General features: G+C 46.0%; 1 protein-coding gene across 2 annotated transcripts in view; it reads left to right on the top strand.

Moving 5' to 3' along the window:
• HEATR1 (HEAT repeat containing 1) overlaps nucleotides 1-21169 on the top strand; it is a 1158897-nt gene that overhangs the window by 171319 nt on the left and 966409 nt on the right. For both annotated transcript variants that reach the window (XM_069607931.1, XM_069607932.1), the window contains exon 10: nucleotides 6609-6719. In XM_069607931.1, the coding sequence (XP_069464032.1) occupies nucleotides 6609-6719 (111 nt within the window). The remainder of the gene's footprint in view (nucleotides 1-6608; nucleotides 6720-21169) is intronic.

Here is a 21169-nt window from a genome sequence, read left to right as displayed (position 1 = left end):
AACGGTAGTTCACACACGAAAAGGTATTTAAACCTTATGCGAAATCTAAAGGATTTCTCTGTGACACTGCACTGAAGGTGCGGTGTGTCGCCATACAAAAGTACATGTTTGCCAGACTCCAAAAACTGAGGAAACACATAATCCAAATCAGGTCAAAACACATGAGGGAGTGAGAAAAAGGGTTCACTCATCCAGGGTTAAAGTGGAAAAAGTCCTAATTTCAGCAATTCTCCCCAACACTTGCGGTTCCAATTGTTACAGCTTTTGACACTGACAGCTCTACCGTACTATCGGTTATACCGCATGCCTGCGCACAAACAAAGATATACAGTAATTGTATTTTTATTTAGTTAGCAAAACCACATTAGAAAAAGTCTTAAAATAAAGATTTAGCTTCCCAGGATGTTGTTCCCTCTCTAGGGTTTGTTCTCCCCGTGTCTCCTGGTGATTTTCCTCTCCTGGGATGCCCACATTTCTGTTCAGGTTCCCTTGTTTCCGCTGTTGCTGGAGTGTTCCCCCTTGGCTCCTATTGAAGGCCCCTCATGCCGCTGCTCCTCCAGTCCTTGGCCGGTCTGGGTCTGAGTTGACGTCTTTATTCTCCTCTGTGTGCCCAGTGTGTGGATTAGGGCCAAGCCTCCCCTTTTAATGAGTGGCTTCCAGTCTCTATCTAGCTGCTTTTGCCCCCTTTGTAGGTGTTCTTGCTCTGTCACTATTAACTTTGTCCTCTTGTCTGGTCGTTTGCTTTACTACCTTTGTCCCACTGTGTGCAGCATTCTGATCCGGACCTGCCTAATCCAAAGATCCCAGTCTGTTGTTGCCCCTGATGCTGCTCCTTGCGTTATGCTCCTGGCGGGGCTGCAGTGTTGTTGGGGCGCACACTTTCTCCGTGAGGGAGGAGCACCTTGCTTCCCTTTGTGCAGCCGTTTCCTCCGTGGCGGACAACCGCTTCCTCCTTGGCCAGCAGCCACTATCCCAGTTTTTAACCATTCATTTTTACAGTACATAGTGTTTCTGTGTTTCTTTGGACCATTTGTATTACAATTTCACTGCGCTGATTCTACAGCCCTCTCTCCCTCCTAACATGAGCCTGGCTGCTCTGCCTATGCTACCCTGAACTCTCGTGGTACAGCCTCATACTAAGAGTGGAGTCTTGTACTGCCTAAATTGAATGGTTTTACTAAGCCCTTAGTTGTACTTCAGAAAAACTGTCCTAATCATACTTACTTGTTTAAGAAGATCTCCTATGGAACTTTGGCTTTCCTGCAACTGAAGCCTAGCTCAACATGCCTACAGCTGTCAGCTAGACCACTAGGGTCACTATTCTGCCTCTGCGAGAACACCTGCAATAGACTAGGGAAGGACTGGATAAGAAAAGGCTTCTGACTTGAAAAGTATAACAAGTTTAAATGTGCGTACTTGCTTAAAGAACTTATGTGGTAATTGTGTCTCTGTGAAAGAAGTTACAAAGTATCTGTAAGTTCATGCTTGCCTTTGAGTTGCATTCCATTCCTCTAAAAAGTGTATAATTGTTGGTACTGTTGTGTCATTGCTTAACTGAATGAGTGTACAAGCTTATCTGGAGAGTTAACATTGTGTTCTTCTCAAAGTGTACCATTTGGCGTTGCTTTCCCTGATCTGCTTTATATACAGACCTAAAACTGTCCTTGAGTTAATTCTTGCTTTGGAGTTGCTTGAAGCCCTATATGATTACTTACGTTGAACAGCTGCTGCTCTTCTAAAGTTGTAACACTGGGCTGTGACTCCCCTGAATCTGAGCAGTTCCAAAATATTCAAATTGTCAATTACTTACCTTGAAATACCTTGGGTCTTAAACTGTAATTGGGTTTTACCTTGAATTACTGAGTGCCTTCTAAAATAGTTATTGTGTGTTAATACTTGTCATTGTGTAGGTTAAGGCCCCTCCTGAAAGTATGAGTTGTTTTACTAACTCTGAACTGAGTTATAAAAAGTAATGTTGCAAGGTGTATACTTGTAACCGGGTTGTTTTGTTATGCAATTTCTTAACTGAGTGTCACGGCATTACTGACCGGGTGTACTGCCCTTGAATTACTGACTGTATTATAGAAGTATATCTAGCCTGGTTTTACTCCCCACGAATAGCTGATTGCATTCTGAATATGTAATAGGTTTGATTCGCCGTGAACTGCTGACTGCTATTCTTAATAAGGTTATACTTTGAGTTGTATCCTGTTAGGGAGAATTTTCATGTTGCTGACTGAGACCACATCACCCCGGCCCTAAAAACACTACACTGGCTCCCAGTAAAACAGCGTATCATCTTCAAAACAATGTGAATAACGCACAGGGCAATCAGCGGACAAGGAGCAGAATTCCTGCAAAAAAAATAACAATCTACAAGCCAACGAGACCGCTCAGGTCAACCAACAAAATCCTACTGGAACAAAAACCTTACATCAAGAAGAAACTTGGAGGCACTGCTTTCTACCACTTAGCCGCGAAAACCTTGAACAACATCCCAAAAGTAATAAGGAACACCAAAGATCACCTTAAATTCAGAAAATTACTAAAAACCTGCCTCTTCAACACCAGAGACTAAAACCGAAACAACAATAAGACAAACGACTCATCATAAAAGGACATTGACAAACCCCTAGAATCCGACAGAAGTACCCTGAGCAACAGTAGGGATGACGCTGGACACAGAGGTCCACCCGCGAGACCCAGAGAAACGGAGGCAACTACTCCAGCCAACCCTTACCATCCCCCACCGCCCGTACAGCCACAACTAGGTACCACGGGGCTGTGGAACGGACAAGATACCACCAATCACCACACAATCTGAAGTATGGACACTAGCAGCTGCGCTAGTCATGTGGAGGGGGTGAGGAGCATGCAAGGTTATTAAGGGAGCGGGCAGAGGGGACAGCTAAATCCTCAAACGGCCTTGAATGCAAAAACGGGCACGTACCTCCTGAGGCTCAGGGTGTACAACCATCCCGTCGTGTAAGATTACACGAGCCCAACCGGTTCAGTCCAGGATAGAGATACAAACTAACCAATACCACTAACAATTTCCTTCTCTGCATACACCTCTCAAACTCCAAACCAAACACAACCACAAACCTCTAGCGCAGCAAACCGCACGAACTTCACTACACTGCAACAACAAAACAAAAACACACATAGACTGGCACATCAGCACACGACTACCGGCCGCATACACCCCAGGCCCAGCCGACGGAACCACCAGGCTGAGGCTGCCAACAGCACATGACTGCAATCTTGCACTTTTCCAGCCTCCACCCACTAACCCACCCTCCCTCCCTCTTTCAGAGCCGCCAGAGCGCCAGGGGACCACTCCGGTGGTGATAGTGCGAGGTACAAATGACCTTTAACATTAACATGTTAGTGTTCAATTCCTCCCTCCTCGGAGACCGCCAGCTCTTTTTCTGGACTTTGGAACTTTTTCATTTTAACCTTGGAGTGAGTGAGCCCTTTTTCTCTCTCACCCAGGCATTTTGGTTTGATTTGAACACTGTTTCATTTGCTTTTGGAGTCTGACAAACTCCATAGGCATCATTTTTTTTACATTATGACACACTGCACCTTAATTGCAGTGGCACCGGAAAGTCTTTCAGATTTCCCAAAGGTTTAAATGCCTTCTGTTATGCTAGATTGCATGCAGTACCCTTTGGGTGACCTACAACAACCTTGACCTCCTGGCAATAGGGACCCAACCTTTGGTATACGTCTGAACTACACAGGTTTGTATTGTGGCTGAGCATCCAGGCTTATCTCAAGAGAGGTCAATGTGAGCAGTAATGTTGTGAGACAGTTTCACAGTAGCAGTTATTTAAATAAACACTTACACTCAAGGTTTTTTGATAAAACAATTATTAATTTATTTCACAGTCAGTTGTATAAGCCTTCTTCAGAAGGGAGCAATATATGTAACAATTAAAATACACTTCAAAACACACTGTTTCTCTAAATCAGATGATACCCATTGGGGATGGCACACTTTCTACACCCTCCGGTGATTTATATAGCTAGGACACTGTGGACATTGATTTATCACTGGTACGTTTAGAGCAATACTGAGTTTGGTGCAAAAGATAGAATAGAGGAATAAAACAAAGGTTAACAAATAATTCACAAACAGGTAAGTACTTTTAAAACCTTCCAAATGCAGAGTAAATTAACCCTTTCTTGGGGGGGGGAAGCCAACGCACAAAGTCGGAGGTAGAGAGGAGTCTCTCAGGGAGCCAGGACAGCCAATGTTAATTGCACAAAGTCAAGGGGAAGCTGAAGATCTTCTTTGTAGGTAGGTAAAAAGCCTTGCACAATGTTTTTATATAGGTTTGTAGAAAAGGGAACACTTGAGTGGTCACAAGCTGGGAGGCTTGTGACGGGCAAAGCTTTAGCAAATCTGTAAGGTAACCAAGACCGGTCTCAACTGAGAGCAAGTAAGGCTATACAACAAGAGGTAAGTTCTCTTAGACTTAACAGTACCTCTGGTTAGAAGAAATGGTTCCAGCTGGCTTCTGTTCCTGTACAGCTCTGCAGATCCTGTTGTTCCTGAGCCTCAGTCGTGGGGACAAGAGGGAGGACGTCTGGGAACTCCTGCTCTGCAATGGGACGGTCAGCGGCAGCAATGGGCAAATTTCAATTCAGCGGTTCTTCAGTGTTTCAGCTCCTCGCGTCTAACAGCAAATAGCAACACTGCGGTTCTCGGATACCACTTCAGACTTTCCTTGCTTCTGGGGTCCTGCACTCTGAGGTGGCTCAGGCTTGGTCAGTCCTGCTTCAGGGAATTCCGGAGGATCTTCCTGGCGTTCGGGTCCAACTTAAAAGCAATGCACACAATCTGGTGTTCCTCTCCCTGGCACTTCTGTTCCAGCAGCAGCAGTGTAAGTACAGCCAGCTCTGAGAGGATGTCCAGACGGGCTTACTTTGGAGTTGATTGTTCCCACCAGCTCAGAGGGAGAAGTTGTCCTTGCAGGGCTTCTCTAGTTGAGGCGAATTCAGAGCTTCAGCAATGCAGCATGGCTTCACCAGGCAAACCAACGGTCCAGGAGTTGCAACAGGAGTCCTCTTAAAGTTCTTCTTCGGTTCCTTTGTCCAGTGGTCGACTCTGCCTTCCAAGCCAAAAGCCTTGCCTTTAATTCAGGTTTCTCCTATTCATTCCAGCCCAGCTGTCAGTCACCCAGCATGGTTGCTGTCCTTGCCCGACAGTCAGCCTGCCAATCACCACAGAGTGCATTTGGGTCTCCTAGGAGACAAAGCACAGCGAGTTTCGGGCATCTCCCTCACTTCCTGCCCCGCCAGACACCCTGTAGCTAGAGGCAAGGTAACACAAACAAAGGGACCAAACCTGGTTGGGGGGCGCAGAATAAATCTCAAAAAGCACCTTTACACAAAGAAATGGCAAAAAAAAAGACTGGGGCTATTTTGACAAAAATTGCATCTTTGGGTGCTTTACTGCAGCTGCGAACGCAGCCCGCGGTAAACACACACCACAGTAGTTAAAATTAAGCCACTGCCACCAGCCATTCAGTGAGGAAAGGGTAACATAAAAATGGTACATAAGCTAGACAAATGGGATACTAACCCTCCAGCACCCTATTGTAAGAGAGTGTGTGCTGGGTCTAGAAAGTTACAAGTGTAAAGTCAATTTCACTTCACTGCTCTTGGAAACAGTAGTTTATCCAAGAGAAGGTATTTAAACCTGTGGAAATCTGATGATGCCTATGGAGTTTCAGACTCCACAACCAAAAGAGAAACGGACAGAGAACACATAGATTTAAATGTACAAAGTGCCAAAGTTCAGCAAAATAGCTGGGGATCTCTAAGGTCGGAGGAATTTAGCACTAAACTGAAAATTCTCCCTAACACTTGGTCACCCTCATTCTGTACTCTTGATTCCTGTGTGCGTTTTGTCTGGACGTTTCCCCTGAAAACCAGCATTACAGAGCTTACCTATATATCTATGACTGTAGCAATGTTGAATTACACTGATTGGATTGTACTGGTTGACGTGCGGGCTTGTGAAATATAAATAAAGATGGAAAACATGAATTGCTGTTCATTTGAGAGTAAGTGCCCCATCACCGTATATTACGAAATATTATTTGTGTTTGTCAATATATAACTTCTTATTTCTATGCCTAGTGAATTAGTTTGCTTCTTGTTGGCAGCCAGATTTTGTCTCTTTATGGGGTTAGTGTTTCATCCAGGTTCCTCTTTGGCCCTGGGGAAGGTGCATGGTGCAAGCTGTCTGGCGTTATGAACTGAACCCTAATTTATCCAATATGTGGCTTTAGGCTTGCCTGTTCATTCCTCTCTGTATACAGTTTGGGGTATTTCATTTTATATGAAATGCATGTTTCCACCTGTAACCCCATTGCTCAAAAACATGGTGCCATTTATTGTTTCTTTAAGTTAATTACTACTGTCTTTTCCTATTCCCTCTCTCTTCGTTTTGTTTTCTTTCTTTTCATCTTGATTCATTTTTCCCTACCTCTCCTTTTTCTGCAGTGTTTTCTTTCACCCTCCCTTTTGTCTCTTGAAGTTGTGCTTTGCTCCGACATTAAATGTGTAAACTCAATGTGGTGGTCTTCTTTCAGGGCCCTTCTGGATGGTTATCTCTCTTATGGTTTAGAGTGCTCTCAAGATACAAATAAAATGTCTTCATTAAACAACCAGCTTCTGACTGTTGTGAGATTTCTTGAACGGAAGTAAGTTTCTTTTACTCTCATATTCACTTTTAGTTTTGTAAATAGTGTTTTCATTGTGTAACAACAACGGCAGTTTTTTGTCTTCGTCACTGTGGCTGCACATTGGTGGGGTAATTGTATTGGGAATGTTTTATCTCCCCTGTGTGCAGGACCTTGCATAATGCTGTTGCTTTCTATATCTGTCTGCATTTTTCAGAGTAATATGTTGGCACCATCTCATCTGTGTTGAAAGTCTTAAGTTATCTTTCCAATCTCAAGGGGCACCTGTCCACTATGGAAAACTGTATGCAGTTGCCAGTAAATGTTGTGCTTGTTGGCAGCCTCCATACAAATAAGGGCTGACTGTCCACTGAGTCCAAGCTGCTTGTTACATAGACATTGTTAAGGTTTTCCATGCCACTTCTTAATGTGTAAAATATTCAGGTTCTTATGTGATGGACACCTGCCAACAGAGAACTGCCCAGGAAAAGGTTGGTGTCCTTTCCAGTTGTAATTGGAGTAGCTTGACAGTACCAATCGGGCCGAATTAAAGGAAATGGTCTCAGTATATGTTGATACCACATACTGTTGTTACACATGCAGCTTGCCCACACCTCCCCAGAACCTAACCTTTCCACCTAATCCCTTCATGCAGTACACCTCGTGGGTGCCTCTGCTTTTCACTGACTTTGGACAATTGCTTGCTATCACCTGGTCTATTGTTGATATATAATATCTCACTATACTATTTAGCGCCTTTACCAGTATTGCTTATCCGCTTGTACTGTATCCTCTTGTGCAGCCAACTGCTACCTATTATGCCCTGCCTCTGAACTACCTAGCACTAGTCGCACGTCCCCCTGTCATTTCTGTCACATACCCGCGAGAGAGTCTCTCTCTCTCTCTCTCTCTCTCTCTCTCTCTCTCTCTCTCTCTCTCTCTCTCTCTCTCTCTCTCTCTCTCTCTCTCTCTCTCTCTCTCTCTCTCTCTCTCTCTCTCTCTCTCTCTCTCTTCTCTCTCTCTCTCTCTCTCTCTCTCTCTCTCTCTCTCTCTCCTCTCTCTCTCTCTCTCTCTCTCTCTCTCTCTCTCTCTCTCTCTCTCTCTCTCTCTCTCTCTCTCTCTCTCTCTCTCTCTCTCTCTCTCTCTCTCTCTCTCTCTCTCTCTCTCTCTCCTCTCTCTCTCTCTCTCATATATATATATGCCCAAGAATGCACCTCCCAATCATAGCATAGTTTCACCCTGCCACACTCCGCTCAGCCATCCTTGTAGCCCTCACTATAATGGCCTCTACGCCTCCCCACATAGTCCCGGCACTACATTCACATGCCGCAGCACCAGACTACAACATCACACAGTCCTCGGCCACCAGACTCCGCAATCTCAGAAATCAATCACTTCCTAGGTATTTACTCTGCACACCCATCACGACTAGAAACACCAGATTAGGCACCCGCACTGCACCACTACCCCATACTAAGATGAGCATAGGCACTGCCCCTCTCCCCCCACCACCCCAACATGCCTCTACACTACTTCGCACTAAGACCCTCACTACCACACACCACAACAAGCACACTTCACCACATACTAGTACAAACAAAAACATCAAAGGCACACAACACCCACCTCTTAAATGTGCACTACTGAACGTACGCGCCCTACCTGCACATGCCCTTGAGTTAAATGATCTACTATCCACACTTAATCTGGACTTACTTTGCATCACTGAATCTGGCTCAATGATGCCTCCTGCCTAGCCATCGCACTAGCCCTACTCACAGGCTACACCATCTTTAGGCAAGATAGATGTGATAAGATTGGAGGGGGCGTCGCCCTTATCCAGAAAGACTCACTATCCATCAGATTAGCAGACCATAGTACATGGGGTGGTAATGCTGATATCCTATCAGCTAAGCTTACGCTCTCCCCCAATAATATAATCATCATCCACATCCTATACTGACTTCCCGGACTCCCAGCTGACTTCCAAGAGCCCTCTCCCATCGACTCAGCAACAACATTAAAAAGTCCTCCAAAATCCTTCTATTAGGAGACTTAAATTTAGGATACAATGATCCTAAGGATAAATCTGCAGCAACCCTAGCTAAAGAACTCGCAGACTTAGGTTTCTTCCAAAGAGTCCTCACCCCTACTCTGTCCAAAGGCCACCCCCTTGACTGGGTTATGGATCACAACTGTGCATCCAACATTACCTCAAACACTGCCCTTCCTTGGACGGACCACACATGCATCGAATTCCTCATCCCCACCAACCCTAAACCTAAGACTCTCACCCACGCACCACCTGCCACAATAAGAAGTTCTAAAAAACTTAGCGCAGACAACTTGCGTCCCCACCTTAAAAGCCCCTGCCTAGCACCACCTTTATCTCAGGACCAAATATACTAACCGCTATCTTCAATGATACTCTCACCAATGCCATAAACTCTATAGCCTCACTTGAAAGCAAGAAGGAAAAAAAATCATTTCACTGCAACTCTTGGTTCTTGGAAGAACTCCAAACCCTCTGAGCTCAAAAGCGCCAGTCGCTAAAAAACTGGCAAACGGATCCGAGTGATCTAAATAAGAGCCTCTTCAAACAAATATCCCTTCCATATAAAAAGCCATCTTAGCAGCAGAATCCAACTCCTTCAATGATAGGATCTCAAAGACCAACTCCCAAGCTAAAGAACTATTCGCAATCTTTAATTAATTAGTCACTCCTCCGGCTACGGCTGACGAGATAACTAAAGACAATGCCTGGTGTGCCAGCATTCAGTCCGCCATGCTCAACAAAATAAAACTCCTCCAGAACAAAATCCAAAACCACTGCAAAGCCCTACACAAGACCAGTGTAGTAATCTCAACCACGCTCAATTCTCCTTCAGAAACGTCACTGAACCTGAGGTCCTTAATCTCATCAAAAACCTCAAACCATCCCTCTGCAAAGCAGACATTTGCCCTCCCAAAATCCTCAAGGAATGCGCCAATGACATAGCGCCCCTGATTACTGCCTTTGTTAACGCATCTTTCTAAACAGGAACTGTCCCAAACAATCTCAAGGAAGCCTGGGTGCGGCCACTTCTTAAAAAGGCCACCCTTGACCCAGCGCAACCCAACAACTACAGACCGATAACTACAGTCCCCTTCCTCCTAAAAATCCTGGACAAAGCAGCGCACATCCAGATCCAATCATACATAGAAGCTAACTCCATACTAGGCAAAAGACAATCTGGCTTCCGTGATAACTACAGTCCCTTTCCTCCTAAAAATCCTGGACAAAGCAGCGCACATCCAGATCCAATCATACATAGAAGCTAACTCCATACTAGGCAAAAGACAATCTGGCTTCCGTGTCGGGCATGGAACAGAATCCGCCTTATTAGACCTAAAAAAAAATCTAATCTCACAGATCATGGACAAAGGCAAACCTGCCTTGCTCCTCCTCCTCCTCCTACTCGATCTATCAGCTGCTTTTGACCTGGTAGATCACCAAACACTCACCACCCACCTCACCCATGCAGCCCATTTCTCTAATCGAGCAGCATCCTGGATCACTTCCCATGAAGGTCTACTCCGACACAGCTAACGCAGATCCTACCACTATAAACTGCGGTGTCCCCCAAGGATCTTGTACAGCCCCCACACTCTATAACCTCTTCACAAAACCCCTCTTCGACCTATTTGACTCCATGGGTGTTGCATATACTAACTATGCAGACGACACTCGAGTACTTTTACCCCTATCTGGACTCTTATCACCAAGACGCCACTGCCCTTCACAACATCTATGCCACTATCCAAGCTTGGATGGTAATCAATGGCCTCTGTCTTAACGGGGAGAAGACTGAAATTCTCATCCTGGGCCAGTCAAACACATTATCAAAACTAAGCTCCCAATACAACAACTTCAACATAGACAACTCAACCATCTCCGTATCATCCTCCGTCAAGACTCTAGGTGTTCACATTGATGCAAATCTATCGATGACCAAACAAGTCAGCGCCATAGCCTCTGCATCAGCGTTCAGCACCAAACTCGTCAATGCCATTAAACCCTGCTTCTCCACCCCCAACCGCTTGGCCATAGCTAGAGCAACTATAGGAGCCAAACTCGATTTATTGCAACGCACTTCTAGCTGGCACCTCCGCCAAAAACATTCACAGACTGCAAACCACACAAAACAATGCCCTCGGAGCCGCCATGAGCATCCCTAGAAGAGACCATATATCCCACGCCAGACGTGAAGCCTGGTGGCTCTAGGTCAAAGACTGTATTACTCTGAAAATCCTCACCATCACTCACATGTGCATCAACAAAACCGCTCCAGCATGCCTATCTGAAGCAATATCAAGGACCACATCCGCTCGCCCCACCAGAGCTCAGTACACCAACCAGCTACACATACCACGCATAAAGAGAGCCACAGCGGGAGGTCTAGGCTTCTCCTATATTGCACCAAAACTCTGGAACTCACTCCCTGCCAGCCTTAGAGCTGAAACTTCCATCTCTGTCTTCTGCAACAACCTCAAGGCCACTCTCCTCAACTAGCAAGTGGAGGACTGCCTCCTCCACTTCTGCCATGTATAGTGTAATATAACACAAATGTAATATAACTATATTGTAACCTGTGTATTTACTGCTAATGACCATGTAACTAAGCTTTGTACTGTAACAAAGGCCACAATGTCCTCGGGCTGTTGTGCGATATATAAATACGAATAAAACAAACAAAACAAACTGTATTGCTACTATAGATGCCATTAACTCACAGAATTTAGGTACAAAGGTAAATGTCCATGCAGCAAGATAAAAATCACATTACACAAATAGGCTTTTAGATGTGTTTAAAGTTGGTCCTGGTACCAATGCAGTAGCAAACATGTATAGTACTTTCACCCACTATTTCACAACTTCACTCTACTGCCCTCTTCCAAAGCAAACATACCAAAACACACACAACCACCCACACACGCGCACGCACTTACTTGAGAAAACTAATTCTTAGGTGTGGTGAGCTACACAAATGTTCTCACTCAACCGCTCTGAGCACTGTCTACATTTCTGTTTTTATCTCTCTACTTTACAGTCTTGCCATGATATTTTCATTAAGGTTCTTAATTTTGTTCATCTCAATTGGTACATAGGCTTGACTCTAGACGTCTCTTGTGTATTCCGAGATGACGTTAGATGGATTTTCCCAGACCTTAAACAAAGGGTACAGGAAGATAAACACATCTCTGTCTGGCCATCAACTACTTATGTGTACTTGAATGATTTCTCAAGGTCACTTGCTCTAAAGACTTTCGTATGAAGCTCCTTACCTGCAATGTATTGCATAATTTTTTTGTCAAAGCAAGATATAAAGCAATTTCTGAGGCTTGTGGAATCTGCTTAGGTCACATGCTGTGCGTAGGCCGACATCTAGTGGAAGCTGCGGAGTATGTATTACAGTTGTTTTTCGAAACTCGAAAAGGGATGTCGACCGGGCATGCCAGTAATACTATTCCGTGTAACGTCCACTGTACCCATGGTCCTTCACGCGTCGAGGCCCCTCAGATTGTTTTTTTTTTCCACCATCATAGAAAGACACTGTTTCGCAGAGTTCCCTTTCGGCTTATCGCCCTTTATTATTATACAATTAACTATCGTTTTTCTTACTATCTTTTATATCCTCCGGCTATCAAGACCATCCAACACTGGTGGAGAAAATAAATGACTGTTGAAGACTTCAGTCAAAGGTTCCGTTCCAGCCTTTTAAGGCCCTCTGGGCTTTGGCCCACACAGTAGGGAGAGAGGGGGGAGAGGTCATACTGGAATGTGTATATACCCCTTTTTGTGCACTACATTCACCTAACTGCCTTGTCATTTAGTTATGGAAAGGACCCCCTTTAAATTGTGCCCCAAGTGCAACAAAAAGTTCCTGTTGGTCGACAAACACCTGGTGTGTAACTTGTGTCTCCCTCGAGACCACGTCGAGGGTTCCTGTCGAGCGTGTAGGCTCTTCAAATCCAAGACTTTGAAGGACCGCTTAACTAAACGCTGGGCCCATCATGCCAGGCACCTTAAGGCCATGGAGGTTGAGGGTGCATTTAGCGACGGCATTGACGCTGAAGTGCAGGCCCCCGACCCCAACACATAGGCCGGGGGCCATGTTACGGGGACAACACCCAGCAGCGAAAGCACTCTCATTAACACCCCTCCGCCCTCCCCAACCAAACGCACAACCCACCACCGAGACTCGACACATGTGTCGGGCAAACGTCAAAGTGTGGGGTCTAGGGAGAGGTCCGTTGAATCGCTGTCCTCTCGGCACTCCAGATCGAGATCGCCACATGACAGGTCCCAACTGTAGAAAGACAGAACAGACGTCGCGGATAAAAACATTCCTGAAGATCGTGAGTCGGCGGACAAGACTTCGGAGCTAACCGTAGCCGAGATTCGACTTTCCTCGTCAATTGCAGTAAAAAAGCCCTTGCAGGCCGGGCTTGCTCAGTTAGTTAAAAAGAATGTACCGGAAAGCCTTGTAAAGTCAAGGGAGTCTAAGAAGAGCTCCTCTAAGACCCCTCATAGGGATAAGACACAGAAGGACAGGTCCCCTCATGAGAGTAAGGAACCTCGGACACAGGATTCCCTGTCTTCAGCCTTAAAGAAGAAGGCTACACCTTCTAAGATAATCCCACCCACTTCAGAAGATCTAGGTCTCCCACCCCAATCTATGGTAATTCCTAGTTCTGCTCAATGGTCAGCTGAAGATATAGATAGGGTCATAAGTAGAATGCCCTTCATGGCAAATTTGTATGAGAAAGACCCTAGCTACTTTACAAGTTTTCATTCCACCCCCCCCCACAACAGCGGCCTCTGGGTCGCAGTACCCTGTTGAATCCCCTGCTAAAAGGTCTCGCCCCGGTGAACCAGCGCAAGATCCAACTATAATTGAACTATATGACCCAGACACTGATCATGAACACCTCTGACCAAGAAGCTGCAGACCCTTATTATAGGGATAATGAGGCGGACGAGGGTGACCCTGATACAGACATCTCTCCTGAACGAGGTACTTATCAAAGCGGCTGAACATTGTCAAATATCTACCCAAGAGGATCCACTGGACAAGGATTTCGTTGATGAAATCTTGGGAGACAAAAAAGCTCTTACTCAGTTTATTCCACTACTAATGTCTGTGCAGCGGAAGGTACAACCCTCGCTGGAGACACCCAATCGGACGCAGGCAGTGAACCCACGCATAGAAAACCTTTTCAGATCGGCATCATCAGGCCCGCTGTACATTAGCAGCCAGCTAAAACCTGACTTGCTAGTTGTTACTACAACAAGAAAATGAGCAGGTACTCCCCTTTCCTCCTCTGAGGGAATAGGACGAAATGTCTGAGTTAAAATTACCGACCCCACCAAAAGACCTAAAACGCACACCACGAAAAGTTCTAACTACCAAAAGTTCAAACTTTTTGTGGTATGTGTTTAGGTGTTTCGGTGGGGTCGGTATGGGGCTGGGGGGGTATACCCCGCAACACTTCGCTCACTACAGTGAGCGGGGGTTGCAGGGGACAAGCCCCACACCCCAGAACAAAAAAAAAAGCCGGGGGCTGCGGGGGTGTCCCCCACAACACCCCGCTGACTAGTATAGTGAGCGGGGTGTTTTGCAGGTGACACCCCCTCTCCCCCCGCAGCTCACCCAAGCAAAAGTAAAATAATTTTGTTTTAAAAGACCCTGCAACGCCGATTCCCGATCACAGAAGTGAAAGGGAACCGGCGCTGCAGGGACACAGCGCGTCTAAAGGAAAGGTAAGTGGGGTGTAGTGGGGGTGTGAGTGAGGGTGCGAGTGAGGAGATCTGCGTGATCTGTAATGGAAATGTTATAACATTTTGTAATGCGTACATTTCCCATGCAAACATTTCCACTGCCGATAAATCGCGCAGATCCCCTCTGAGGCTCCTCCAGACAAAGAAAGCAAGAGGCTTTACACAATGGGCAGAAAGGTGGCCTCTTCTGCTGCATTCCAGACTAGAATTGTTAATACCTCGACCTTATTAGCTAGTTATAACTGCCATAAATGGTACAAAGTCTCAGCAGCGTTACTCTAGTCAGCCCTGGAACCCCTCAAGACCTCAAGACTGAGTTGGCACTTGTTGCTGCAGAAGGGAGGGCAGTGTCAAGCTGCCTGCTAAAGAGCGGCCTCGACGCCCTGGACAACGTCCGGAAGGATCACCATTATTAAGCGTCGTGCTTGGTTCCGCCCATCCGGATTTAAGCCAGAGACGCAGGCTACTCTCATTAACATGCCCGTCGAGCCCAACGTACTCTTTGGCAAGGCCGTCGGACGCCTTGAAGAAAGCCAAGGAAGAGTATGATGCGCTGAAATTGTTGGGCCAATTGACTAACCTCCTGACCAAAGGGGAAACTGCAATTTTCATCGCACACAAGGACAATTTGCCCAGAGGGGATCCTATAATCAGTGTCTGGCTGCGGCCTGGGGGAACGATCAAGGTCAAGCCGCTCAATTACCAAAGAGGACCGCGCAGATCTCGCGGTCGGGGAAGAGGTTCCTCTTCCAGAGGTAATACCCCACCTCAGAAGCAGTGACATTCCGCTTCAGGTGCCCTCCCATGCCTCTCCAGTAGGAGGGCGCATGTCTAACTTCACCCAAGCATGGGAGAGAATCGCCTCAGACAGATGGGTGCTGTCCTCCGTAGCGGGCGGATATTGTGTGGAGCTTCTCGGGCAACCCCGGAATCGCCCCCCACGCCAGAAAACCCACTCCAAAGAAGAGCAACGCATCCTCCTCAAGTAAATCGTCACGCTGCTCCAAAAGGACGCCATAGAAGTCGTCCCGGCCAACCAGGTAAACAAGGGTACTTATTCAACTTACTTCCTTGTGCCAAAGAAAGATCTATGCCCCCAGTATTGGACTTGCCCCTCTGCAAACAAATATGTAAAGCCGCAAAAGTTCTGCATGACTACGCTACAAGAAGTAATCCCTGTACTAAAAAAGGGGATTACATGGCAACAATGGATATGAAAGATGCCTATTTTCATATTTCAATGTTCCCAGCGCACAGAAGATTCTTGCGTTTCAAGATAGCGAACTAGCCCTACCAATTCAAAGTGCTGCCCTTTGGAATAGCATCTGCTCCAAGGGTTATCACAAAGGTACTGGCTGTGGTGGCAGCACACCTACGCAGGGAGGCAATCCCAGTGTACCACTACCTTGACTGGCTGATTACTGGGGAGTCTCCCCTAATTTTCAGGCAAAACATTCAAAGAATGATCAACCTTCTCTTTCAGTTGGGCTTCTACATCAACAAGAAAAAATCAAGCCTAGTGCCAACCACAACCAAACAGTTCCTAGGAGCTGTCTTAAACACAGAAGAGGGGTTGGTAGGGTGTGCAAAGCTTTGCGTTCGCTAGACATGATGGCATCTTGTATTTACCTGGTACCACAGGCGCACCTGCGCATGCGACCCATGCAGGGGTGGTTGGCGAAACAATGGTCTCAGGCAAGTGGTCAGTGGGATGATCTAGTGGTCGTTTCACTAACACTAGTACAAAATTTGCTGGTGGACGAGAAAAAATCTGCTGAAGGGGAAATCCTTCCACAATCCGGAAGTACAAGTGATTGTCACGACAGACACCTCACTCGCTGGGTGGGGGGCTCATTACCTTCACCACTCAGCTCAGGGTCGGTGGTCTCGGGCAGATGCTCAGAACCACATCATATCTGCTGGAACTACTAGCAGTATTCAAGGCCCTTCAGGCATTCGAGTTTCACCTAGTGAACCAATTTGTGCAAGTCATGACAGACAGCACTACAGCGATGCTCTACATCAACAACCCGGGGGGCACACGTTCACCAAATCTGTCCAAGCTTGCGCAACAAATTTGGAGATGGGCACTCAAACGGAAGATATTCCTATCGTCACAGCACGTTCCAGGGGAACTCGACTCTCTGGCAGACTCGCTGAGCAGAGATCCCCTACCAGAGGAACATGAATGGCGACTACACACAGGGGTTGTTGTTAGGCAAAGATTGTATGCTGTACCCTTTGGGTGCACTACAACAACCCTGACCTATAGGTAGTAGGAACCCAACCTTTGGTATAAGCTTGTACTACACAGGTTGGTAGCATGTTGAGCAGCCAGGCTTATCTCAAGATGGGTCAATGTGAGCTATAGGGGAGTTACATAAGAGATTCACAGTGACAAGTATTCAAATAAACACTTACACAAGGTTTCTTGTATAAACAAGAATAAGTTTATTCAGAAGCAAATTATCCATAAACAGCAAATGCAAGATAAAATACATAAAACAGTGCAAAATTAAATTCATCATTTGGAAATCAATGGCTCGGGCATAAAAACATTTCATATATAAAAAAATTAAAAGATGTATGTGTGAATGCCGATTAGTGTCCACCAGTGGAGATCTAGAGTGGTCACTAGATTTTCAATGTTCAATCAAATTTTGAGAAATAATTTTAGTTCTCTGATGCCAGGCCTTTCTCAAATAGTCCATCGAACCCCAAGGCACTGGCAGCGTAGCAGCTGAGAGCAAATAACATAAGGCAGGCCTTGCGTGGGTCATGCCAGCAGACCTAAGTAGTGGCAATAGTGTTTCCTTCTCAAGTCCGTGTAGTTTGGGCAAAACAGCACAAAGTGTAAAAGGTCCTCCACAGGCCACTGACAACAGGGGCAAGCTGTGGGCTGTACATTATGAGACCAGCTGTTTGTGCCAGCCCCAAGCCAAAGAGAATCAAATCGGGCTTGTTTCAAGGCCCAACGGTGTGAGGGTTTATCACTATGGAGCAGATACGGCTGAATGGTGTCTACAGTTGTTAAAACAATATGCCTTCTATTTGCAGGTATACCCAAAGCAGAGGACTCCCTGTTTAACATAAGAATGGTATTAAACAGTTGCTTATATTGCCTTACAGCACATGGAGCCAGAAAGGTTGGGGGACAATTATTTATCAGTCAGTTAGAATAAGCCTTTTTCAGAAGGGAGCAATATCAAAGCAACACACAAATACACTTCAAGAACGGTACCCTCTTAGTTTCTAAATGAGTAAAGACCCCTTTGGGATGGTCCATGGTCACAACGTACACCCTCAGGTGACTTCAGTAGCTAGGGTGCTGGGGACATTAATATCTTACTGTTTGCATTTAGAATGCCTTTAGAAATTGGTTAAAGGAAAAGATGATTAAAACAAACAAGAGACCACAAATATTCTTAAGCAGGCAATTACTTTTGGATCCCCTAAGCAGAGTCATTCAGTATAACCAGCTAAATCAATGGGCAAAAGTCTTATATGGGCTGAAGCACTTCTGGTAGGTAAGTAGAAAAGTCTTTGCACAATGTTTTAGAAGTCTTTGAAGAAAAGAAGAATCAAATGAAGGCCCACAAGCTGATTAGACTTGTGAATAGTAGAAGATGCAAGCAACTCTACAGTGAGAGGTAAGTTCTCTCCGACTTTACAGTACCTTTTGTATTGAAGATAAAGTGCATCAGATTACTTCTGTTCATGTGCAGATCTCACTGTTCCTGGGCCTCAGTCGTGGGGACAAGAGGGAGGACTTCTGGGGACTCCTGTACTGTAATGGGATGGTTTCCGCTCGCAACCAGCAATCTTTCAAACAAGTGGCACTTCAGTGTTCAGCTTCTCAGGACTACCGCAAATAGCAACACAGCGGTTTCTGGCTGTCGAGATGGACTTTCCTTGCTTCTGGTGTCCACCACTCTTTTGAAGTGGCTCAGGCTTGGTCAGTCCTGCTACAGGGAAGTCCAGAGGATCTTCCTGACGCTCAGGTCTGACTTAAAAGCAAAGCACACAATCTGGTGCTCCTCTCCCTGGCTCTTTGGTTCCAGCAGCAGAGGTACAGCCAGCTCCAAGAGGATGTCCAGACTGGCTTACTTTGGAGTTGATTGGTCCCACCAACTCATTGGGAGAAGTCGTCCTTGCAGGGCTTTAGTCCAGGCGAATTCGGAACTTCAGCACAGCAGCAGGGCTTCAAAGGGCAAACCAACGGTCGAGGAGTTGCAGCAGGCGTCTCTTCCAAGTTCTTCTTCGGATTCCTTCGTCCAGTGATCGACTCTGCCTTCCAGGCCAAAAAGCCTCTCCTTTTGTACAGGTTTCTCCCATTCATTCCAGCCTAGCTTTCAATCACACAGAAGGTTGGCTCTCCTTGTCGGACAGTCAGCCAGCCAATCACCACAGAGTGCATTCAGAGTTGCTGCAGGAAACCCTATAGCCCGGGAGAGGAACACCAGATTCTGTGCGTTGCTTTTAAACTGGCCTAAAGCTATTGGAACATCCTCCGGACTCCAGGGAAGCTGGACTGAACAAGCCTGAGCCCCCTCAAGAGAGTGAGGGACCCCAGAAGCAAAGAAAGTCCACCTTGATAGTCGGGAACTGCGGTGTTGCTATTTGCGGTAGATGCGAGTACCTGAAACGCGAAACAGCCACTGAAAGACCCCCGACGTCCTCCCTCTTGTCCCCACGACTGAGGCCCAGGAACAGTGAGATCTGCAGAGCTGCACAGGAACAGAAGTCATCAGCTGCATCTTTTTCTTCATTCAAAGGTACTGTAAAACAAGACTGAGAGAACTTACCGCTCACTGTAAAAGTGCTTGAAACTTCTACAACTCACAAGTCTAATCAGCTTGTGGCCCTACATTTGATTTTCACCAAAGACTCCTAAGAACTTGTGTAAAGACTTTTCCATTTACTTACCAGAAGTGCTTCATCCTGTACAAGACTTTTTCCCACTGACTTTGGCATAGCCTATTTAAATGAATAACTCTTCTAGGAAAATCTAAGTGTACTTACCTGCTTATGAATATTTGTGGTCTCTTGTTGTTCTAATAACCTTTGCCTTTTTGCCAACGTATTCTGAATCCCAACAGTAAGATATTAATGTCACCAGCACCCTTGTTACTGAAGTCTCCTGTGGGTGTACGTTATGTCTGTGGGCCATCCCAAAAGGGTCTTTGCTGATTCAGAAACTGAGTGTACAGTATTGAAGTGCATTTGTGTGTTACTATTCTATTCCTCCTTATGAAGAAGGCTTTATAACTGACTGATAAATGAATAATTGTTTATGCAAGAAACCTCGAGTGTAAGAATTTACTTGTAACTGTGAATCTTTGTGTAACTCCACTACAGCTCACATTTCCCCTCTTGAGATAAGCCTGGCTGCTCAACATGCTACCAAAACTGTGTAGTACAAGCTTATATCAAAGGTTGGTTTGCCTATACCTGTAGTCCTAGTTATTTGTAGTGTTCCCAGAGGGTACTGCATACAAACGTTGCCTATCAAGCGCACATATATTCTAATGGGGTAATCCGTGTAATTCTCGGCACCGCCTCTCTTGCCCCTTTTAGTACTCGGAACTCCATCAGGTAGCTGCCTCAGCTGCTCCCTCGTATATTCTTGTTCCTTGTGCCCCCCTCCCTTTCAATACAATTACCTGTTCCTCAGAGTCCCCCCTCACTCCTCAAATCGCTACACATCCGCCACACTCACCGCTCACACCTCCATTTCACACACCCCATACCACACCAACACCATAGACCCCCTCCTCGGTCCCACCTACACCAACAACAATAAAATACAAAAACCACTGTTTTGTGCCAGCACCCCCTTTACACCAGGCGCTGCGCCCAGCTCCAAAGAACAGACCGGAATTCTGACAACATGGCTCCTGTAAACCACTGCAGGTTGTGCACAAGGGACTGGTTGCTACAGGTGGGCGCAGCCCCTCCAGATGTGCGGCCAGGAAGCCTCTGTCTGTATGGAAAATTGGAGATCACGTCGTGGTCACCAAATTTGTAAGGCAAACCTCCTTACAAACAGACACTGAGTCAATGCAACCCTCTTGGGAAAAACACTTAGGACACCTTATGAGAGGATAACAAAGTGTTACTTCCAAAAAGAAAAATGCATGCCAGCAATGGCATTCAAACCCTTCTGCCATGGAGCGAGCACTGGTTACATGTTGGCAAAACAGAACCTTTTAAAGGGCGCCAACGTCATTCATGATGTAAGCAATAAACAGTATTCGTTCAGCAATTTCTGGGTATGTCCCTACATACATAATGTCAGTCCCTTATCGACCTTCAGATGTTTGGCTGCAGGGTCCACGTGTTTTTTGGCCCGGTTACTTCCACACTCTAATCACACAATTGGTTTGTTACCTAAAGGCCCCCTCTCTTCCACAGTCTGTCCATGTGATGTGCACCTGGTAATTGGAGACGGGCTCAGTGGATACTGTTCAGGTCAAAACAGCTCTCAGATATGTGAGAAGCTTTGTTCGATCCCAAATACCCATGCGCCCTGACAGTGCCTCCCCATTGTTGGCCTAAATGTGTTACTCTCACCCCGTACATCTTGCAGTACAAATCACCAAGCATTCTGCTTGTGCTCCCCCTTGGTACCTGTTCTCTCCCTGAGCCA

Source organism: Ambystoma mexicanum, chromosome 4q, assembly GCF_040938575.1.
Source record: "Ambystoma mexicanum isolate Mex_15411 chromosome 4q, UKY_AmexF1_1, whole genome shotgun sequence".
In the NCBI taxonomy this organism is placed as follows: Eukaryota; Metazoa; Chordata; class Amphibia; order Caudata; family Ambystomatidae; genus Ambystoma; species Ambystoma mexicanum.
This window is presented reverse-complemented; position numbering and strand designations above follow the sequence as displayed.